The 20,557-nt window shown below is 45.9% G+C and overlaps 1 protein-coding gene across 1 annotated transcript in view; it reads right to left on the reverse strand.

Annotated features, from left to right (window-relative positions):
- Positions 1-1,704: 1,704 nt before the first annotated feature.
- The window catches only part of LOC126291491 (loricrin-like), a 45,002-nt gene continuing 26,149 nt past the window's right edge, over positions 1,705-20,557 (reverse strand). Inside the window, exon 2 of the mRNA XM_049984999.1 lies at positions 1,705-2,055. Within this exon, the coding sequence (XP_049840956.1) occupies positions 1,705-2,055 (351 nt within the window). The remainder of the gene's footprint in view (positions 2,056-20,557) is intronic.

Below are 20,557 nucleotides of genomic sequence, written 5' to 3' on the forward strand. Positions count from 1 at the left end.
ACAGCACGCAGGTCGTGGTTTCTTTTTCTTGAGGCTGAAATTAACTTCGCAAGGAACTGCTGCTACGAATAAACTATAACTCATTTGGGATGCCACTCGCGTTTTTATTAATATAGACACAAGAAACTATTCTTGATCATAACGTATTGAAGATATCTTTCCACAGTCATTATATCTGGCTAAAATAACACGAAATACATCCTGCGACTGACAACATGTCTGTCCACTGGAACGGTCAGAACTGGAGAGCCGGACTGCCCGAGACACTTCGCGCGCCAAGCCAGCAAGGCTTGACCCGAACGCCACCCAAGTGCATCGGCAGTAATATCGTTAGTCTTTTGTTTTAGTAATACTTTGACTTTAATAATTTTGAAATGACTGATTGATAGCTGGCTGTTGAGAGATGTTTATTTTTAAAAATGAAGTAATTTGGATGACAGGTTTAATTAATAATAGCAACTAAAGTTTAACTTTTTGGCGCCCTGCCGCCGAACACAGCAGCCAATCACAGAGCAGCAGCATCATGCAGGCGGTCTTTCTCGCGGGAATGGTACCGAATCTAACATCTGTCACCGGTACCTCATCCAACATTGCGTTATCTCTAAGCTTCTTGCATCTCCACTGCCCTGGGAATAGCTTCCTGGAGCCTAATATGATGGCTGAATGAGTCGGAAATATTACAACACGCATCACCTCCGAGATTTGTTCCTCAGTTAGGTACTACAGAACTTAACGTGTAAGTAAAAATAAAATAAATAGAAAATGAGAAAAGCGATCAGAGCTGTTTTAGTAACAATGCCGACAGAAAGGAGCAACAAATGCATGGCGTAACAATTGGTACAGCATTGCTGAGAGAATACCATCGCTGTTACCGTGTGTTGTGGCTTAAGGGACGAGTGTACGAGTACTGTACAAGACTTGCCCCCGCCTGGTCTGTGCCGTAGTTCCTCGCTGTCGACGTCGGGCGTCAGTTGGACTGGAGAATCGCACCAACCCTAGTCTGGAAGCATTTTTACGAGGCGATGTAGCAGTGAAGTACAATGCTCCATTTGCTTTAAGAGATTAAAGACTTGTCTGTCATTTCTATGAGATATTAAAGGAGGTAGGAGATTATGTTAACAGTAATAAATTAGACACTTAACTTCATTCACGGTGTATAATCAAAACAGATACTAGGTGATCTGCTGCCTGTGTTTACGTAATGGGACTTTATCTGCTTGTAGCCCTTAAAACGGACAAATTAAGGCGAAGGATCAGGTCTGGCTATTCGTAAGGCCCAAATAATGGTATGACCACCAGTTACACCATGGTTTTTGAGCAGAATTTCTAAAGATTAAAATCAGTAGGAGAATACTGGTGATTTATTGCAGTATCCAACTACTTACCACATTTCGAGAGAAGAAGTGAATGGTGAACGGACTCAATTTTCGTTTATTTGCCTATTTAATGTAATACTTTGATTCTGTGGATCTTCGAACGGATTGAGTTAACATTTTTCAACTTTTCTACGTTTATTACAGGAAATAATAGGAATAAAAAACCGAAAATCTGTTATTTCGGAAATCGGTAGTTCTGAGCACTATTAACACGCTGAAATGGCATGGAAAAAACTGATTTAACCGAAAACCGGTTCTTTCAGAGATAACCGCCGTCCCTAGGTGGAGCAGGACGACTGCAGCGCCCTGCTTCCGGTACAAAGCAGCGTCACGTTGCGCCGTGTCGCCTTGCGCGGCCTGCGTGCCTCTGCTGCGGGGGTTCCCCTTTAAGCTGGTGGCTGGGACGGGGGTTTCCCGCCCCTGCTGCCGCGTTGCGTGCTGTCCGACAGTGCGTGCGTGCGCGGGTGTGTGCGTGCTGATGAAAACCGCCGCCCGTGGCGCTGCAATCCGTCTCTTGGGGGGGATGCGAGCAGAGGCGCGCGGCTGAGGGTGCTTGGCACCGCGTAGCATGCCTGCCTGCGGCGGCGAGAGCTGTGCGGTTACTCCAGCTCCGAGAGTGCCGGTTCCAGTAGCCGTCGCTACAGCACTCTGCACTCGGCATCTCTGTGGCGTCTGTGCTCTGGAGCGAGGGGAATTGCCTTTACTGCGTCAATTCACCAGTTTACAGGGTGCTACACTATAAAACGTAGACTGGCAATGGCAAGGAAAGCGTTTCTGAAGAAGAGAAATTTGTTAACATCGAGTATAGATTTAAGTGTCAGGAAGTCGTTTCTGAAAGTATTTGTATGGAGTGTAGCCATGTATGGAAATGAAATATGGACAATAAATAGTTTGGACAAGAGGAGAATAGAGGCTTTCGAAATGTGGTGCTGCAGAAGAATGTTGAAGATTACGTGGGTAGATCACGTAACTAATGAGGAGGTATTGAATAAAATTGGGGAGAAGAGAAGTTTGTGACACAACTTGACTAGAAGAAGGGATCTCTTGGTAGGACATGTCCTGAGGCATCAAGGGATCACAAATTTAGTATTGCAGGGAAGCGTGGAGGGTAAAAATCGTAGAGGGAGACCAAGAGATGAATGCACTAAGCAGATTCAGAAGGATGTAGGTTGCAGTAGGTACTGGGAGATGAAGAAGCTTGCACAGGATAGAGTAGCATGGAGAGCTGCATCAAACCAGTCTCAGAACTGAAGACCACAACAACAGCAAACACTATGAACATCTCGACCGAGAACAAGCAGAATACTTCGATGCCTGTGCGTTATCTTTATTAAAATTTCGTCCTAATAGGATCTCAGACAAAACAGATGCAGAATCGTGTAAGTACATGACAGCTACTGTAAACATCAAATGTAACAGCGACTGCGTGTAGACAACGCACAATGGCCACTCCCTTGTGAACTACTGTTTCAGTTTCACGATCTTCGACTTTTACAAGTGCAGTCTGAATTCTGTACAAGTTTTCCCTTCCTGTGTTTCATCGCCGCTACAACCGTAATTTTGACAGAGTGTATTCCAGTCTTTCTCAAAAGCTTTTCTGAGTCTATAAATGCCGTAAAAGTACATCTGCCTTCTTCAATGGATTTGCTAAGGTCATGTCGGAGGATCGGTATTGCTACACCTGTTCCTTCGAGCCTAAACTCATCTTCGCCGAGGCCGGCTTTACCAGTTTGTCCATTCTTCGCCGGCCACGGTGGTCTCGCGGTTCTAGACGCTCAGTCCGGAACCGCGCGACTGCTACGGTCGCAGGTTCGAATCCTGCCTCGGGCATGGATGTGTGTGATGTCCTTAGGTTAGTTAGGTTTAATTAGTTCTAAGTTCTAGGCGACTGATGACCACAGATGTTAAGTCGCATAGTGCTCAGAGCCATTTGAACCATTTTTTTTTTTTGTCCATTCTTCTGTAAACAATTCGTGGCAGTATATTTCAAGCATTACTCGTTAAACTGATTGTTCGGTTATGATTCACCCGTGTCAGCACCTGCTTTCCTCCGGAGTGTAATTACTACATTGCTCTTCACGTCTGAGGGTACGCCGCCGGCTGCTGCGGCCGAGCAGTTCTAGGGGCTTCAGTCCGGAACCACGTGGCTGCTACGGTCGCAGGTTCGAATCCTGTCTCGCGCATGGTTCAGTGTGAATCCATAGGTTAGATAGGTTTGCGTAGTACTAAGACTAGGGGACTGCTGACCTTCGATGTTAAGTCCCATAGTGCTTAGAGCCATTTGAACCATTTCTGAGGTTACGTCGCCTATCTCGCATAGCTCTATTTCGCACACAACGCAGAATAGTTTTGTCATGGTGTGGCGTTTATGATGCCACATCCCTACCCTCTTTCTTTCCATTTGTTTGTTGCTGTGTTTTCATGCACAGTATAGGAAGATTTCATTACATTAGGTTAGCGAGTACCAATTCGACTCTACACAGAACACGCGAAAGAAGTTGCCCCTCTTCTAACAGCCGTGTACCGCAAGTCTCTAGAGGAACGGAAGGCTCCAAATGATTGGAAAAGAGCACAGGTAGTTCCAGTTTTCAAGAAGGTTCGTCGAGCAGATGCGCAAAACTATGGGCTTATATCTCTGACATCGAATTTAAGAACTTTTTTTTTTTTTTTTTTTTGCTCGCTTATCATGTCATTTCTGGAAACCCAGAATCTACTCTGCAGGGATCAACATGGATTCCGGAAACAGCGATCGTGTGAGACCCAACTCGCTTTATTTGTTCATGAGATCCAGAAAATATTAGATACAGGCTCCCAGGTAGATGCCGTTTTCCTTGACTTCCGAAAGGCGTTCGATACAGTTCCGCACTGTCGCCTGATGAACAAAGTAAGAGCCTACGGAATATCACACCAGCTGTGTGGCTGGATTGAAAAAGAGTTTTTAGCAAACAGAACACGGCGTGTTGTTCTCAATGGAGAGACATGTATAGACGTTAAAGTAATCTCTGGCTTGCCACAGGATAGAATTATGGAACCAAGCCTTTTCACAATATATATAAATGACCTAGTAGACAGTCTCGGAAGTTCCATGTGGCTTTTCGCGGATGATGCTGTAGTACACAGAGTAGTTGCAGCATTAGAAAATTGTAGCGAAATGCAGGAAGATCTGCAGCGGATAGGCACTTGGTGCAGGGAGTGGCAACTGACCCTTAACATAGACAAATGTAATGTATTGCGAGTACATAGAAAGAAGTATCCTTTATTGTATGATTATATGATAGCGGAACAAACACTGGTAGCAGTTACTTCTGTAAAATATCTGGGAGTACGCGTGCGGAACGATTTGAAGTGGAATGATCATATAAAATTAATTGTTGGTAAGGCGGGTACCAGGTTGAGATTCATTGGGAGAGTCCTTAGAAAATGTAGTCCATCAGCAAAAGAGGCGGCTTACAAAACACTCGTTCGACCTATACTTGAGTATTGCTCATCAGTGGGGGATCCGCATCATGTCGGGTTGACAGAGTAGATAGAGAAGATCGAAAGAAGAGCGACGAGTTTCGTCACAGGGTTATTTGGTAAGCGTGATAGCGTTACGCAGACGTTTAGCAAACTAAAGTGGCAGCCCTTCAAGAGAGGCGCTCTGCATCGCGGTGTAGCTTGCTCGCCAGATTTCGAGAGGGTGCATGTCTGGATGAGGTATCGAATATATTGCTTCCCCCTTCTTATACCTCCCGAGGAGATCACGAATGTAAACTTAGAGAGATTCGAGCGCGCAGGGAGGTTTTCCGGCAGTCGTTCTTCCAGCGAACCATACGCGACTGTAACAGGAAAGGAAGGTAATGAGAGTGGCACGTAAAGTGCCCTCCGTCACACACCGTTGGGTGGCTTGCGGAGTACAAATGTAGATGTAGTCGTAGTAGGCAGGATAACAATGCAGACTCATCAAAGGATGCCCCAGACAGTTACAGACGTCCGGCGAGCGAGAGCCGTATGGTACTGGAGCAGGGGAGACACTGGAGATTCACCTACACCGCTGGGCGCTAAATAAGCGAACACTTTGTTATTTATATTTACAATTTAAATGTTAATATACAACTCCAACCGCTGAGAACTTGTTAATAATACTTTAATATCACTCAGTTCATCAGGAAATGCAAACTACAAGTTTTAGTTACTGCCAGTGTTTATTAATGGAAAGGATGGACCAATACGTGTGTCCTGATAGGGCAGGCGCCAAACTGTATAGATGGCTTACTATTAACCTATGACCAGTTTTCGAGCTGGCGACTCTCGAAATAGTGTGTGACGTGCGACTCCGCGTAAAGACCCTAAGATTCCAGAATGAGATTTTCACTCTGCAGCGAAGTGTGCGCTGATATGAAACTTCCTGTCAGATTAAAACTGTGTGCCGGACCGAGACTCGAACTCCTGACCCTAGCCTTTCGCGGGCAAGTGCTCTAAAAAAATGGTTCAAATGGCTCTGAGCACTATGGGACTCAACTGCTGTGGTCGTAAGTCCCCTAGAACTTAGAACTATTTAAACCTAACTAACCTAAGGACATCACACACATCCATGCCCGAGGCAGGATTCGAACCGGCGACCGTAGCAGTCGCACGGTTCCGGACTGCGCGCCTAGAACCGCGAGACCACCGCGGCCGGCTCAAATGCTCTACCAAAATGTCATTCTGGAAACATCCCCCAGGCTGTGGCTAAGCCATGTCTCCGCAATATCCTTTGTTTCAGGAGTGCTAGTTCTGCAAGGTTCACAGGAGAGCTTCTGTAAAGTTTGGAAGGTAGGAGACGAGGTACTGGCAGAAGTAAATCTGTGAGGACGGGGCGTGAGTCGTGCTTGGGTAGCTCAGTTGGTAGAGCACTTGCCCGGGAAAGGCAAAGGTCCCGAGTGCGAGTCTCGGTCAGGCACACAGTTTTAATCTGCCAGGAAGTTTGGACCCTAAGATTGTCTGAAGCATTTATGAGCCTTTTACGGTGCTCGAGAACTATTGATTAATGACCGGAAATCTATTTCTGAGTATTAACGGTAGCGTGGCTCTAGAAACCGCTTTACTAAATTTGCCATTAATGTAACAAAACATGGCTATTTGCATCCTGACATTTAACGATTCTTATCATACTCAGCATCTAAACCTAGCCACTTATCACATTGTTATGTGCTGTTTACTGGCCGGCCGCTGTGGCCGAGTTGTTCTAGGCGATTCGTTCCGGCACAGCGCAGCTGCTACCGTCGCAGGTTCGAATCCTGCCTCGAGCATGGATGTGTGTGATGTCGTTAGGTTAGTTAGGTTTAAGTAGTTGTAAGTTCTAGGGGACTGATGACCTCATATGTCAAGTCCCATAGTGCTCAGAGCCATTTTAACCATTTGAACTGTTTACGGTATAAGCGTTAGAGCTCTCGACCGACGGAGAAGAAACCACGCGGTACAGCGGTTCCGGGACATGTGTTGAAGACAGCAGGTGGGCAGGTTACCTCCAGCTGTGCTAGGCAAAGAGATCGCAGACGTTTTTCGCTAAAATCCACCGTGTTTGTTAACCCCCGCACGTCTTTAAGGTGGGAAGTTTCATCTACCGTAACCCTCTGTGTAGGTTATGGGGTCAAATGCACTTTTACTGTGAGACTATATTTTACCATCGACCCTAATATTCGTTTCAACGGCCTGCTCTTTCCTAGAACTCTGTAATGTTCAGAATGTTCTGTGATATTCCTGTCGCGAGATAGTACCTCGCACCGGAATATCAGCTACTTCCTTCTCGCTTTCTAATACGTCCCACCTCATCTTTAGCTGCTTCCTCCTCTTCACTTTCTACTGCATGGTCTTAGAATTTATTTCCCTCATACAGACCCCCTATGTATTTCTTCCACCTTTCAGCCTTCCCTTCTTTCCTAAGTTCTAGTTTGGAATCTGAGCTCTTGATATGTTAAAAAAGGAAATTGTGTTCGTTCCAGGCACATCCCTATTTCCATAATTACGTATTCGGAAGCAAACACGGACAAAAATTGAAGTTCACCCACAAGATGAATATCTCGCTATTCAATTTTTCTCGTTTCAATCAATTTTTGGCTGTCGTGTGTGTGTGTGAGAGAGAGAGAGGGAGAGAGAGAGAGAGAGAGAGAGAGAGAGCTTTCGGTAGAGCGGTGGAGAGGAAATATGATTGACTGAGGGTGCCAATGGAGGGAGGCAGCGCGGTGTAAGCGGGCTATTTGTTTCCGTAGGCCCAACGTTTGATCGGCAGCGGACCCCTCCACTCTGCCGTCTCCACCGTACTCCTTGAAATGTATATAAACTGCCCGGCAGTGGAGAGTGCTACCTGGCTGCCACTCTTATGTGCTCCACACACAAACGATATGCACACGGGTGTAAGCCTTATATTGCCTTAACCCAGTGCAAAGTAATTGAAAAATCTCTGTAATCTCAAGACTGTATTCGATGCAAATGAAGGCAGTTCTCATTCGTTACTTGTCATGCAAGTTAATTAAATTTTCTACCACACTTATACACACAGGTGAGGACAGTCATAGGATACTTCCTAATATCGTGCCGGATCTCCTTTTCCCCGGCGTAGTGTAGCAACTCGATGCGGCACGGACTTACGTGAATTTCGTCACAGTAGTTTTGTGTCTACGTAACATCTATTGTAGCTCTTGAAAACGGTCAACAGAGTTCTCCAACCTCAGCTTTCACCTTTTAGCGCTGACTATTCGTAATGCCCATACAATGTTATGATCCCGACTATAACATGAATTTTCAGCAGAGTTTCAGAAAGTTAGAATGAATAGGAGAATACTGTCGATTTTTCCTGGTAGTGAACCACTTATCGCTTTTTGAGAACAACACCGAACGGTGGACGGAGAATTTTTTCTTTTATTTGCCTATTTAATTTGATATTGTGATTCTGTGTATGTCAACGCAGAGAGAGACAACATTTTTCAACCTTTTTTTCGAGTTCCACAATTACTGGAGGAAATAATGGGAATAAAAAACAGACAGTCGGTTAGTTCAGAAACCGTTTATTTTGAGGGGTTGTAAGAGTCAAGTTAAACTGAAGAGGGATAAAAAAAACGATATAATTGTACCAGCAATAACCGCTGTTCCGACCTCGAGCTGCATCTGGCCAGCAGTTCTGCCAACTGCACGTTCCCAGTTGTCGGCGTTAGTTCGTCTTCCAGCCACTGTTGCCACACTGGACAATGTGGTTAGTGACTCGCCGAGGTTGGCACGACGTGTTGCGTTGCTGTGCTTCTCACCTCTTACAGCTTTCAAGGTTTCGCACCAAAAAAAAAAGAGAGGATTTAGGGAAATTTATTCACAGCGTTGACTGAAATACACTCGTTGAAATTCTGAATGCACCAGGGATTAAGTACAGGCAACGAAAGGTTATCTGCAGATTGTACAGAAAGCAGACCGCAGTTGTAAGACATGAAGGGGAAACACCCACGTCATTCAATCTGTACACTTAACTCCGTGGGGAAATTTGGAAAGGGAATTGAAGTTGACGGAGAAGAAAGAGAAACTTCCAGATTTGCTAACGACGTTGTGATGGTTTCAGAAACTGCAAAAGACCTGGAACGGTAGATGAACGGAATGAATAATGTCTTGAGAAGAGATTGTAAATTGAATATCAACAAAAGAACGACTGTAATGGAATGTAGTCGAATGAAATGAGACAACACTGAGGAAGTTGCATTACTTAATGAGACATGAAAGGAGTAGTTTAGTTTTGGTACTTGGGCGACGAAATAAATTGTGATGCCCCAAGTACGGGGGATATAAAACAGACACGAGCAATAACACGGAAAAGCGAATTTCTGAAAAACAAAACAAAAACTGTTAACATCGTATAAAAATGTAAAAGTTACGTAGACGTTTGTGAAAGCATTTATCTGGAGAATGGATTTCTGTGGAAATGGCACCTGAACGATAAACAGTTCCGACAGGGATGCAATGGAATCTTGAAAAAAATAAAAAACTGATGGGGTTAAATTTCAATAAACGTGGTGGTACAGGAGGATGAGGCAAAAATGCACTTAACAGTGGCCGCCACATTAGTAATGCTAAACTCCGCCCGAGCAGGTACTGACCGACCGCCGTGTCATCCTCAATCTATAGGAGTCATTGGATGTGGGTGTGGAGTAACGTGAGGTCAGCACATCTCTCCCCCAGCCGTTATCAGTTTTCCTAACAGTTACCGCTACTTCTCAGTCAGGTAGCTCCTCTATTTGCCTCATAAGGGCTTAGTGCGCCCGCTTGCCAACTCCGCGCGGAGACGGGATCATTCATGAAAGTGGCGAGATTGGTCTGAGCAAAGGTTGAGCATTTGAACTGGCGCTGATAACCGCACAGTTGAGCGCCCCACAAACCAAACCTCATCATGATCATCATCATCAGAGACGGGATGATCACCCATCAATATGCTAGCCAACAGCGCTTAACTTCGGGGATCTGACGAGAACATGTGTTAACACTGTGACAAGGCCGTTGTCAACAGTGACCGCCACATACCTCCGCAAACCAGAAACTACTTGTTGGATGGCTATCCTGCTGCGATACGTTCCAAAGGCGGGCCGAGACGCTCTTAAGCAGGTGGCCGTAATGATTCGGTTCATTAGCGTCCAAAGTGGTGGACGCAGCCATGGCAGTGTCGTTGTTGTTGTTGCATCTTGTGGGCGCGCAACATCGTGGCCATCAGTGCGGTATGTTAACTGTATGAAACAAATGGGGCTAGAGCACACAAAATGAAGGTATCCTAAAATACGGCATAAGACCACATACGCTCCCCTGTACACTGTACACTTTGTTACAGGAACACACACGACTTCTCTGAACGGAATAATGGAGCAAGCGAGTCAAAAAAGACCATTACAGACAATGGTATTAGATGTGGACAGCCACTAAGAGGCAAGTCTAGAAAACAAGATTGGCGGATCATGAAAATACTAACTGGACGAGCCAATCGTTTTCTAACATACTAAGCTTCGACCTATAGCTTAGGTAGAAGGTAAGACAAAACACGAAATTGTAAAATACATGCCACATTCAGCTGATTTTCAACTAACATTGCGGGTGGGTCTGTCGGTAGAACACTTGAGTCCTCTCGTCATTCCATAAGGTGCAGTTGATTTAATTGTGGCGAGCCATAATCAGCTAACAACATGCATCACAGTGGTCCGAGCACGGGGCTCACAACCCGAACTACACTGTTAAGCACTAATGAAGGACTGGGTCCCTTACTTCGATTGCACATAATTCATTGTCAATCCAACACATTTATTTCAAATAACATAAACGAAGTTACATTTGAATCAGTCTGACATTAAACAGGAATAAAAAAAAACAATTTTTCATATGTTTAAATTACAGCATTAAGGAATTCCAAATCTTTCCCTTTCTAGGCAGAGGCTGAGCCAGAAGCACAGAATGCCACAAAAACACAGTTTTGCTGTGAAATCTTACAGGACACCCGGAAGCAGTAACAGACAAGGGGTCGGCACCCACAAGTAACACAGGATAAGAGTCAGGCTGGGAGCACATCCAACGAAAACTTGTTCATACTGTGCTTACAACAAACTGTAGACATTACGGCCGAACATCCGCTTGCGGTGGCTGCCAGAAGGACGAAGCAACCGACAGGCCCACGCTGTGCCTCTCACACGAGCACCTGAACTTGTACAAACATCTAAGCCGACACCAACTCCGGACTCCCCTCTCACTGCGAGGCTTGGCACAGTTTATACGAAATGCCTTCCAGGCAACCAGTAACCGCCGCAGGAGTTTTCACGATTCGCAAACAGCCCCAGCGTAACAGACACCACACGTGTGCTTATGCCCCAGCCACAGCTCCGCCAGTCTCACCGGCCGCCCCAAACCGACTGCCTCTCGCCGTCCCGCGCGCCCCACAAGAAAACGCAAAGATGCTCATGCCCGGGGACGCGCCAAAGATAACAAGCCGTTCGCTCACGATCGACTAGCGATCTGGCTCACACAGTTCTTTACAGCTGAGAAGGAAGCTATTGGTCACGGGGCTGCCTCCTATTCTGTCACGTTAGACAGACTTCATCAATTCTAACTGACCAGAAGAAGGTACACCATGGCCTTACTGTCGATTTTAATGATGGCAAATTACACTAATGGAAATTGAAATAAGAACACCGTGAATTCATTGTCCCAGGAAGGGGAAACTTTATTGACACATTCCTGGGGTCAGATACATCACATGATCACACTGACAGAACCACAGGCACATAGACACAGGCAACAGAGCATGCACAATGTCGGCACTAGTATAGTGTATATCCACCTTTCGCAGCAATGCAGGTTGCTATTCTCCCATGGAGACGATCGTAGAGATGCTGGATGTAGTCCTGTGGAACGGCTTGCCATGCCATTTCCACCTGGCGCCTCAGTTGGACCAGCGTTCGTGCTGGACGTGCAGACCGCCGCGTGAGACGACGCTTCATCCAGTCACAAACATGCTCAATGGGGGACAGATCCGGAGGTCTTGCTGGCCAGGGTAGTTGACTTACACCTTATAGAGCACGTTGGGTGGCACGGGATAAACGCGGACGTGCATTGTCCTGTTGGAACAGCAGGTTCACTTGCCGGTCAAGGAATGGTAGAACGATGGGTTCGATGACGGTTTGGATGTACCGTGCACTATTCAGTGTCCCCTCGACGATCACCAGAGGTGTACGGCCAGTGTAGGAGATCGCACCCCACACCATGATGCCGGTGTTGGCCCTGTGTGTCTCGGTCGTATGCAGTCCTGATTGTGGCGCTCACCTGCACGGCGCCAAACACGCATACGACCATCATTGGCACCAAGGCAGAAGCGACTCTCATCGCTGAAGACGACACGTCTCCATTCGTCCCTCCATTCACGCCTGTCGCGACACCACTGGAGGCGGGCTTCACGATGTTGGGGCGTGAGCGGAAGACGGCCTAACAGTGTGCGGGACCGTAGCCCAGCTTCATGGAGACGGTTGCGAATGGTCCTCGCCGATACCCCAGGAGCAACAGTGTCCCTAATTTGCTGGGAAGTGGCGGTGCGGTCCCCTACGGCACTGCGTTGGATCCTACGGTCTTGGCGTGCATCCGTGCGTCGCTGCGGTCCGGTCCCAGGTCGACGGGCACGTGAATCTTCCGCCGACCACAGGCGACAACATCGATGTACTGTGGAGACCTCACGTCCCACGTGTTGAGCAATTGGGCGGTACGTCCACCCGGCCTCCCGCATGCCCACTATACGCCCTCGCTGAAAGTCCGTCAACTGCACATACGGTTAACGTCCACGCTGTCGCGGCATGCTACCACTGTTAAAGACTGCGATGGAGCTCCGTATGCCACGGCAAACTGGCTGACACTGACGGCGGCGGTGCACAAATGCTGCGCAGCTAGCGCCATTCGACGGCCAACGCCGCGGTTCCTGGTGTGTCCGCTGTGCCGTGCGTGTGATCATTGCTTGTACAGCCCTCTCGCAGTGTCCGGAGCAAGTATGGTGGGTCTGACACACCGGTGTCAATGTGTTCTTATTTCCAGGAGTGTATTTTCCGTCACGCCCAGCCATTCTTCCTCCCAGAGATGCGTGACCTTCAAAGCCGGGACACGGCAGTCGGTTACGTTTGGAAGCGCTGTGGTAGAGGCTGACTCAGCCCCAGAGATACCTACTTGTCCTGGTACCCAGGAGAATAACAGCGCCTTTCTTCGTCTCCGCAAGTGCAGGTTGGGGTCGTGGATCCGTTGGACAGTTCTTTCCACTGAGTACAGTAGTGCCCAGCGTGTTCGTTCGTCTCTATTAGATCTGTATAGTATACGCAGAATACTGCAGCCGTTTGATGCGGAGACGGCAACGCACTTTTGGAGAGAATGGTAGTGGTGGGGGCTGCGGGCAGGCGCTGTAGGGGAAATGCTGAGCGCTGGAGGGGAAGTGACGCTCTAAACTGAAGCCTAAGCTCACATTTTTTTGTAAATATTAGGTGCAGCCCCTTCACGCCCACACTTGCATGGTGATCATCCAAAAAGATCTATCAGATGGTCAGTATCTAAAAAGAATTCCGCCAAAAGAGCAGCGATTTATTTTCGACTGGTTTGTTAACCATTTGTAAGTTTCAGACAATTGTCATGAGTGAGGTATGTCGAGTCAAACCTACACATTTCAATTACTGCCATATTAAAACTTCCTTGATTTGCCAAAACTCAACAGATTTTATATACCCTCACCTCAATAATATGTTGTGTAGACCGCTTTTAGGAGAGTATTCTGTAACAGTGGTTTATTAAGTTTAGTAAGTGAGGAACTGAGGAAAAGTAAGCTCGGCACCTTATGAAAAAGCATATCTAGGTTACAAGATGAATGTGTTCACTTATGTTGTTGCAAAACTCATAGCATTTCTCGTTTTACCTGCTGTCTGTGGCCTTTAAAAATTGCATTCTTTCATCACTCTGTAGTTACGACGAGGTTTGCACTCTGCAGCGGAATGTGCCCTGATATGAAACTTCCTGGCAGATTAAAACTGTGTGCCGGACCGAGACTCGAACTCGGGACTTTTGCCTTTCTCGGGCAAGTTCTGCAAGGTTCGCAGAAGAGCTTCTGTGAAGTTAGGAAAGTAGGAGACGAGGTACTGGTAGAAGTAAAGCTGTGAGGACCGGGCGTGAGTCGTGCTTCGGTAGCTCAGATGGTAGAGCACTTGCCGGCGAAAGGCAAAGGTCCCGAATTCGAGTCTCAGTGCGGCACATAGTTTTAGTCTACCATGAAGTTTCAAGTCTGTAGTTTGCTGAATAATAGGTAGATAATGAAGCTTTCTATAATAACCATAAGGTAAAGTACTCTATCTTCGTGTGCTGTCGTTTATTAAGATCTCGTACCGATATCTTAAAACTTTCATGAAATATGAGGAACGTTGTGGATATTTCACTCTGATTTTATCGCTGGCGCTATGTCAGATCAATATTCTCGACATTGACGACAGATAGAGACCTCTGCCCATATCTAAAGAAAAATTCAATATGCTACCTAAATTCCATATGCAGCAACGTATTATGTAATATGCAGCAAACGCAAAATCATAACGACCCCAATTTTTCATTGCAAACTTTCGCTCAGTGACTGACTTCCACGTAAATATCACAATACTATGACCATTAACGAAATGGGCATATCATGATGAATTTGATGAATTCGAAACGAGAACAACTCCCAACATGAGTAACGTAGAAGTAAATGTCCTCGGAGTAGTGAAGCAACTCCAATCAATAAAAGCAAGTCTTCTGGTCCAGACTGTGTACCAATTAGGTTCCTTTCGGAGTATGGTGATGCATTAGCTCCATATTTAACAATCATATACAACCGTTCGTTCGACGAAAGATCCGTACCCAAAGGCTGGAAAGTTGCACAGGTCACACCTATATTCAAGAAATGTAGTACGAGTAATCCACTTAATTAAAGGCCCATATCGTTAACGTCGATATGCAGCAGAACTTCAGAACAGATATTGTGTTCGAATATTATGAATTACCTCGAAGGAAACGGTTTGTTGACACACAGTCGCCGGCCGCGGTGGTCTCGCGGTTCTAGGCGCGCAGTCCGGAACCGTGCGACTGCTACGGTCGCAGGTTCGAATCCTGCCTCGGGCATGGATGTGTGTGATGTCCTTAGGTTAGTTAGGTTTAAGTAGTTCTAAGTTCTAGGGGACTGATGACCACAGCAGTTGAGTCCCATAGTGCTCAGAGCCATTTGAACCATTTTTTTGACACACAGTCAACATGGGTTTAGAAAACATCGTTCCTGTGAAACACAACTAGATCTTTATTCACATAAAGTGATGAGGGCTATTGACAAGGGATTTCAGATCGATTCCGTATTCCTGGATTTCCGGACGGCTCTTGACACTGTACCACACAAGCGGCTGGTGGTAAAATTGCGTGCTTATGGAATATCGTCTCCGTTATGTGACTGGATTTGCGATTTCCTGTCAGAGAGGTCACAGCTCGTAGTAACTGACGGAAAGTCATCGAGTAAAACAGAAGTGATTTCTGGCGTTCCCCAAGGTAGTGTTATAGGCCCTTTGCTGTGGCTTGTCTATATAAACGATTTGGGAGACAATCTGACTAGCTGTCTTCGGTTGTTTGCAGATGACGCTGTCGTTTATCGAGTAATAAAGTCGTCAGAAGACCAAAACAAACTGGAAAACGATTTAGAAAAAGTATCTGAATGTTGCGTAAAGTGGCAGTTGACCATAAATAACGAAAAGTGTGAGGCCATCCACATGAGTCCTAAAAGGAACTTTGGTTGCATGATAAATCAGTCTAATCTAAAAGCCGTAAATTCAACTAAATACCTAGGTATTACAGTTACGAACAACTTAAATTGGAAGGAACACATAGAAAATGTTGTGGAGAAGGCTAACCAAACGCTGCGTTTTATTGGCAGAACACTAAGAAAATGTAACAGACCTACTAAGGAGACTGCCTACACTACACTTGTCCGTCCTCTTTTAGAATACTGTTGCGCGGCGTGGAATCCTTACCAGGTAGGACTGACGGAGTACATCGAAAAAGTTCAAAGAAAGGCAGCACGTTTTGTATTATCGCGAAATATGGGAGAGAGTGTCACAGAAATGATACAGGATTTGGGCTGGAAATCATTTAAAAAGCCGTTTTTCGTTGCGACGGAATCTTCTCACGAAATTCCAGTTACCAACTTTCTCCTCCGAATGTGAAAATGTTTCGTGGACACCGTCTTGCATAGGGACGATAAAATAAGGGAAATCAGAGCTCGTACGGAAAGATATAGGTGTTTATTCTTCCCGCGCGCTATACGATATAGGAATAATAGAGATTTGTGAAGGTGGTTCGATGAACACTCTGGCATGGACTTAAATGTGATTTGCAGAGCATCCATCTAGGTGTAGATTTAGATGTATAAAGCTACAAGTAAAGCAAAAATGAATTTTTTTCTACGAAATAGTTCAAGAGCAGATGGAAACCCAGTTCTAAGCAATGAAGGGAAAGCAGAAAGGTGGAAGGAGTATATAGAGGGTCTATACAAGGGTGATGTACTTGAGGACAATATTATGGAAATGGAAGAGAATGTAGATGAAGATGAAATGGGAGATACGATACTACGTGAAGAGTTTGACAGAGCACTGAAAGACCTGAGTCGAAACAATGCCCCGGGAGTAAATATTCCATTAGAACTACTGACGGCCTTGGGAGAACCAGTCCTGACAAAACTCTACCATCTGGTGAGCAAGATGTATGAGACAGGCGAAATACCCTCAGACTTCAAGAAGAATATAATAATTCCAATCCCAAAGAAAGCAGGTGTTGACAGATGTGAAACTTACCGAACTATCAGTTTAATAAGTCACAGCTGCAAAATAGTAACACGAATTCTTTACAGACGAATGGAAAAACTGCTAGAAGCCGACCTCGGTGAAGATCAGTTTGGATTCTGTAGAAAGATTCGAACACGAGAGGCAATACTGACCTTACAACTTATCTTAGAAGAAAGATTAAGGAAAGGCAAACCTACGTTACCAGCATTTGTAGACTTAGAGGAAGCTTTTGACAATGTTGACTGGAATATTCTTTTTCAAGTTCTGAAGGTGGCAGGGGTAAAATAAAGGGAGCGAAAGGCTATATACAATTTGTACAGTAACAAGATGGCAGTTATAAGAGTCGAGGAAAGCAGTGGTCGGGAAGGAAGTGAGAGGGTTGTTGACTCTCCCCGATGTTATTCAATCTGTATATTGAGCAAGCAGTAAAGGAAACAAAAGAAAAGTTCGGAGTAGGTATTAAAATCCATAGAGAAGAAATAAAAACTTTGAGGTTCGCCGATGACACTGTAATTCTATCAGAGATAGCAAATGACTTGGAAGAGCAGTTGAACAGAATGGACAGTGTCTTGAAAGGAGGATATAAGATGAACATCAACAAAAACAAAACAAGGATAATGCAATGTAGTCGAATTAAGTTGGGTGATGCTGAGGGAATTAGAGTAGGAAATGAGACACTTAAAGTAGTAAAGGAGTTTTTCTATTTGGGGAGCAAAATAACTGATGATGGTCGAAGTATAGAAGATATAAAATGTAGACTGGCAATGGCAAGGAAAGCATTTCTGAAGAAGAGAAATTTGTTAACTTCAAGTATAGATTTAAGTGTAAGGAAGTCATTTCTGAAAGTATTTGTTTGGAGTGTAGCCATGTATGGAAGTGAAACGTGGACGAAAAATACTTTGGAGAAGAAGAGAATAGAAGTTTTCGAAATGTGGTGCTACAGAAGAATGCTGAAGATTAGATGGGTAGATCACATAACTAAAGAGGAGGTATTGAATAGAATTGGGGGGAAGAGGAGTTTGTGGCGCAACTGGACAAAACGGAAGGCACCTGTTAGTAGGACATGTTCTGAGGTATCAAGGGATCACAAATGTAGCATTGGAGAGCAGCGTGGAGAGCAAAAATGTAGAGGGAGACCAAGTGATGAATACACTAAGCAGATTCAGAAGGATGTAGGCTGCAGTAGGCACTGGGAGATGAAGATGCTTGCACGTGACAGAGTAGCATGGAGAGCTGCATCAAACCAGTCTCAGGACTGAAGACCACAACAACAACATTCCTTTAAAATCGTGTGAGAAGGATTGCAGGGCCTGCGCGTCTGTCCTGTCATCGCTGACATCAGTAGGGTGGCCAACGCTTGTCTGCCTCCCCTTGAGAACAAACAAACCAGCTCACCCAGCGTCTTGGTCCAAATCTGGTCACAGGACGTCGTCCAGTGTGTCATGCGCGACCTATAGTTCAGTAGGATAGAGCACTGCCGTCACTAGAGTTGGTTGCAATTTCCGCTGTAATCAAAAAGCCCTTAGGCAGATACCTGGGTGGGGCCAGCACCCCCTTCCCCCCCCCCCCCCCACCTCTGCTCCCCTCCTCCAGTTGCGGACACTGGAGTCCGGAGCAGGCTCTGTAGTCCTCCTGGGAGAGCAACACGTGCTCCCCCCACCACCTCCCCTCTCTCCACTGCGCCCTCCCCTTTGCGCACGATAAGTAAATACTTTCTGCTGGGGGGCAGCAAGCGGCAGCGGGCCCGTGGTTAATAAGCTGTGCTTTCATTAGGTTCCCCCCTGCAGGCAGGACGGAGAGCCCGGATACACGTTGTAAGTACTGAGCCGGCGGCCGTGCGCGGGAGGGGGGGGGGGGGGGGGGGGGGGTTCGAGAGCTGCGTAAATCTCACCGCCAGGACCACGGCGGGGGCGAGGGAGGGTAAAGAGGGGGGACAAGACACGTCCGCTCTCCACTCTCCACGCGGCCGCTACGAGCTGTCTGTCTGCAAGCATGGGAAGAAGCGTCTGCTTAAAACCGCTCCCGTACTTCAGCTCTGAATAGACGGTGTTTTTCGGCGTTTACAGTCGCCATTACAACAGATGTTTTTTTCAGTATTCCTAATTACCGGGTAAAAAACACAAATTCTCAATTAGCCATAGAGCCAGCGTAAAAATTTCGTTTATAAATAAACCTTTTCCCAAAACGAGCTAATTTTTATTCGTGAAATTTGTAATGGTTTTAAATGTTGAAAGCCTAAAATTTTCGTATTTAAATAAACCTTTTTTTCAAAAAGAGTTAATTTTTATTCGTAAGATTTGCATTGGTTTGAAATGTTGCGCTATTACAGAAAATAGGAAAAGCGATCAGTGCCATTTTAATAGGAACGCCAACAAACATATGGCATAAGAATTGGTAGAGTATTGCTGACACAATAATCGCCATGTTCGCTTAACGTACGAGAGTTGACCAGAAAGTAGGTTCAAATGCCTCTGAGCAGTATGGGACACACTGGACTCGCATTCGGGAGGACGACGGTTCAATCCTGATTTTGGTTTTCCGTGATTTCCATAAATCGCTCCAAGCAAATGCCGGGATGGTTCCCTTCAAAGGGCACGGCCGACTTCCTTCCCCATCATTCCCTAATCCGATGAAACCGGTGACCTCGCTGTCTGGTCTCCTTCCCCAAAAACAACAACAACAACAGTATGGGACTTAACATCTGAGGTCATCAGGCCCCTACAACTTAGAACTCCTTAAACCTAACTAACCTAAGGACATCCATGCCCGAGGCAGGATTCCAACCTGCCACATGGCTGTTACGGTCGCAGGTTCGAATCCTGCCTCGGGCATGGATGTGTGTGTTGTCCTTAGGTTAGGTAGGTTTAAGTAGTTCTAAGTTCTAGGGGACATGACCTCAGCAGTTGAGTCCCATGGTGCTCAGAGCCATGTGAACCACTTTTTTTTTTGCCGTTGGTTACGCGTCTCGCTTAACTCTTGTTTGCATTGTCTGCACTTAGAACAGTGGACGCTACACTTCAGATGTGTTACGACCTGTGGCTCTACCCTTCATTCGGTCTCTGCAAAACTCTATATTTCAGCAGGATAATGCACGACCGCATGTTGCGGGTCCTGTATGGGACTTTCTGGAGACAGAAAATGTTCGACTGCTGCCCTGGCCATTACATTCTACAGATCTCTCACCAATTGAAATGTCTGCTCAATGGTGGGCGAGCAACTGGCTCGTCAGAATACGCCACTCACTACTCTTGATGAAATGTGCTATCATGTTGAAGCTGCGTGGGCAGCTGTACCTGTACACGCCATCCAAGCTCATGTTGACTCAATGCCCAGGCGTATCAAAGCCGTTATTGCGGCCAGAGGTGGTTGTTCTGGGTACTGATTTCTCACGATGTATGTACCCAAATTGCGTGGAAATATAATCACATGTCAGTTCTAGTATAATATATTTGTCCAATGAATACCCGTTTATCATCTTCATTTCTTCTTGTTGTAGCAATTTTAATGGTCAGTAGTGTAAGTGGCGAAACGGAAACCACAGTGGAAACCAGAAACGTTTTATTTGCAACAGTTAGGTACACCTTCCATTTAGTTCTGTACATAGTCGCAGCTTCAACTTCGAGTGTTGTCGTAGTGTTGTATCAACTTTCCAATATCCTCGTCATAGAAAGGAGCCGCCAGTGCTTTCGGCCAGTTATCTGCACTGGTCTGCAGCTCGTTGTCTGTGGAAAAATTTTGTTGTCGTAGCCAGCGGTTTTGTGAGCAAAGATGAGACTCAGGGGGAGCCAATTACAGACTGTTTCTTTGTGATCAAGCACCTCTCATCGGAAACGC

This window comes from Schistocerca gregaria, chromosome 9, assembly GCF_023897955.1.
Source record: "Schistocerca gregaria isolate iqSchGreg1 chromosome 9, iqSchGreg1.2, whole genome shotgun sequence".
NCBI lineage: Eukaryota > Metazoa > Arthropoda > Insecta > Orthoptera > Acrididae > Schistocerca > Schistocerca gregaria.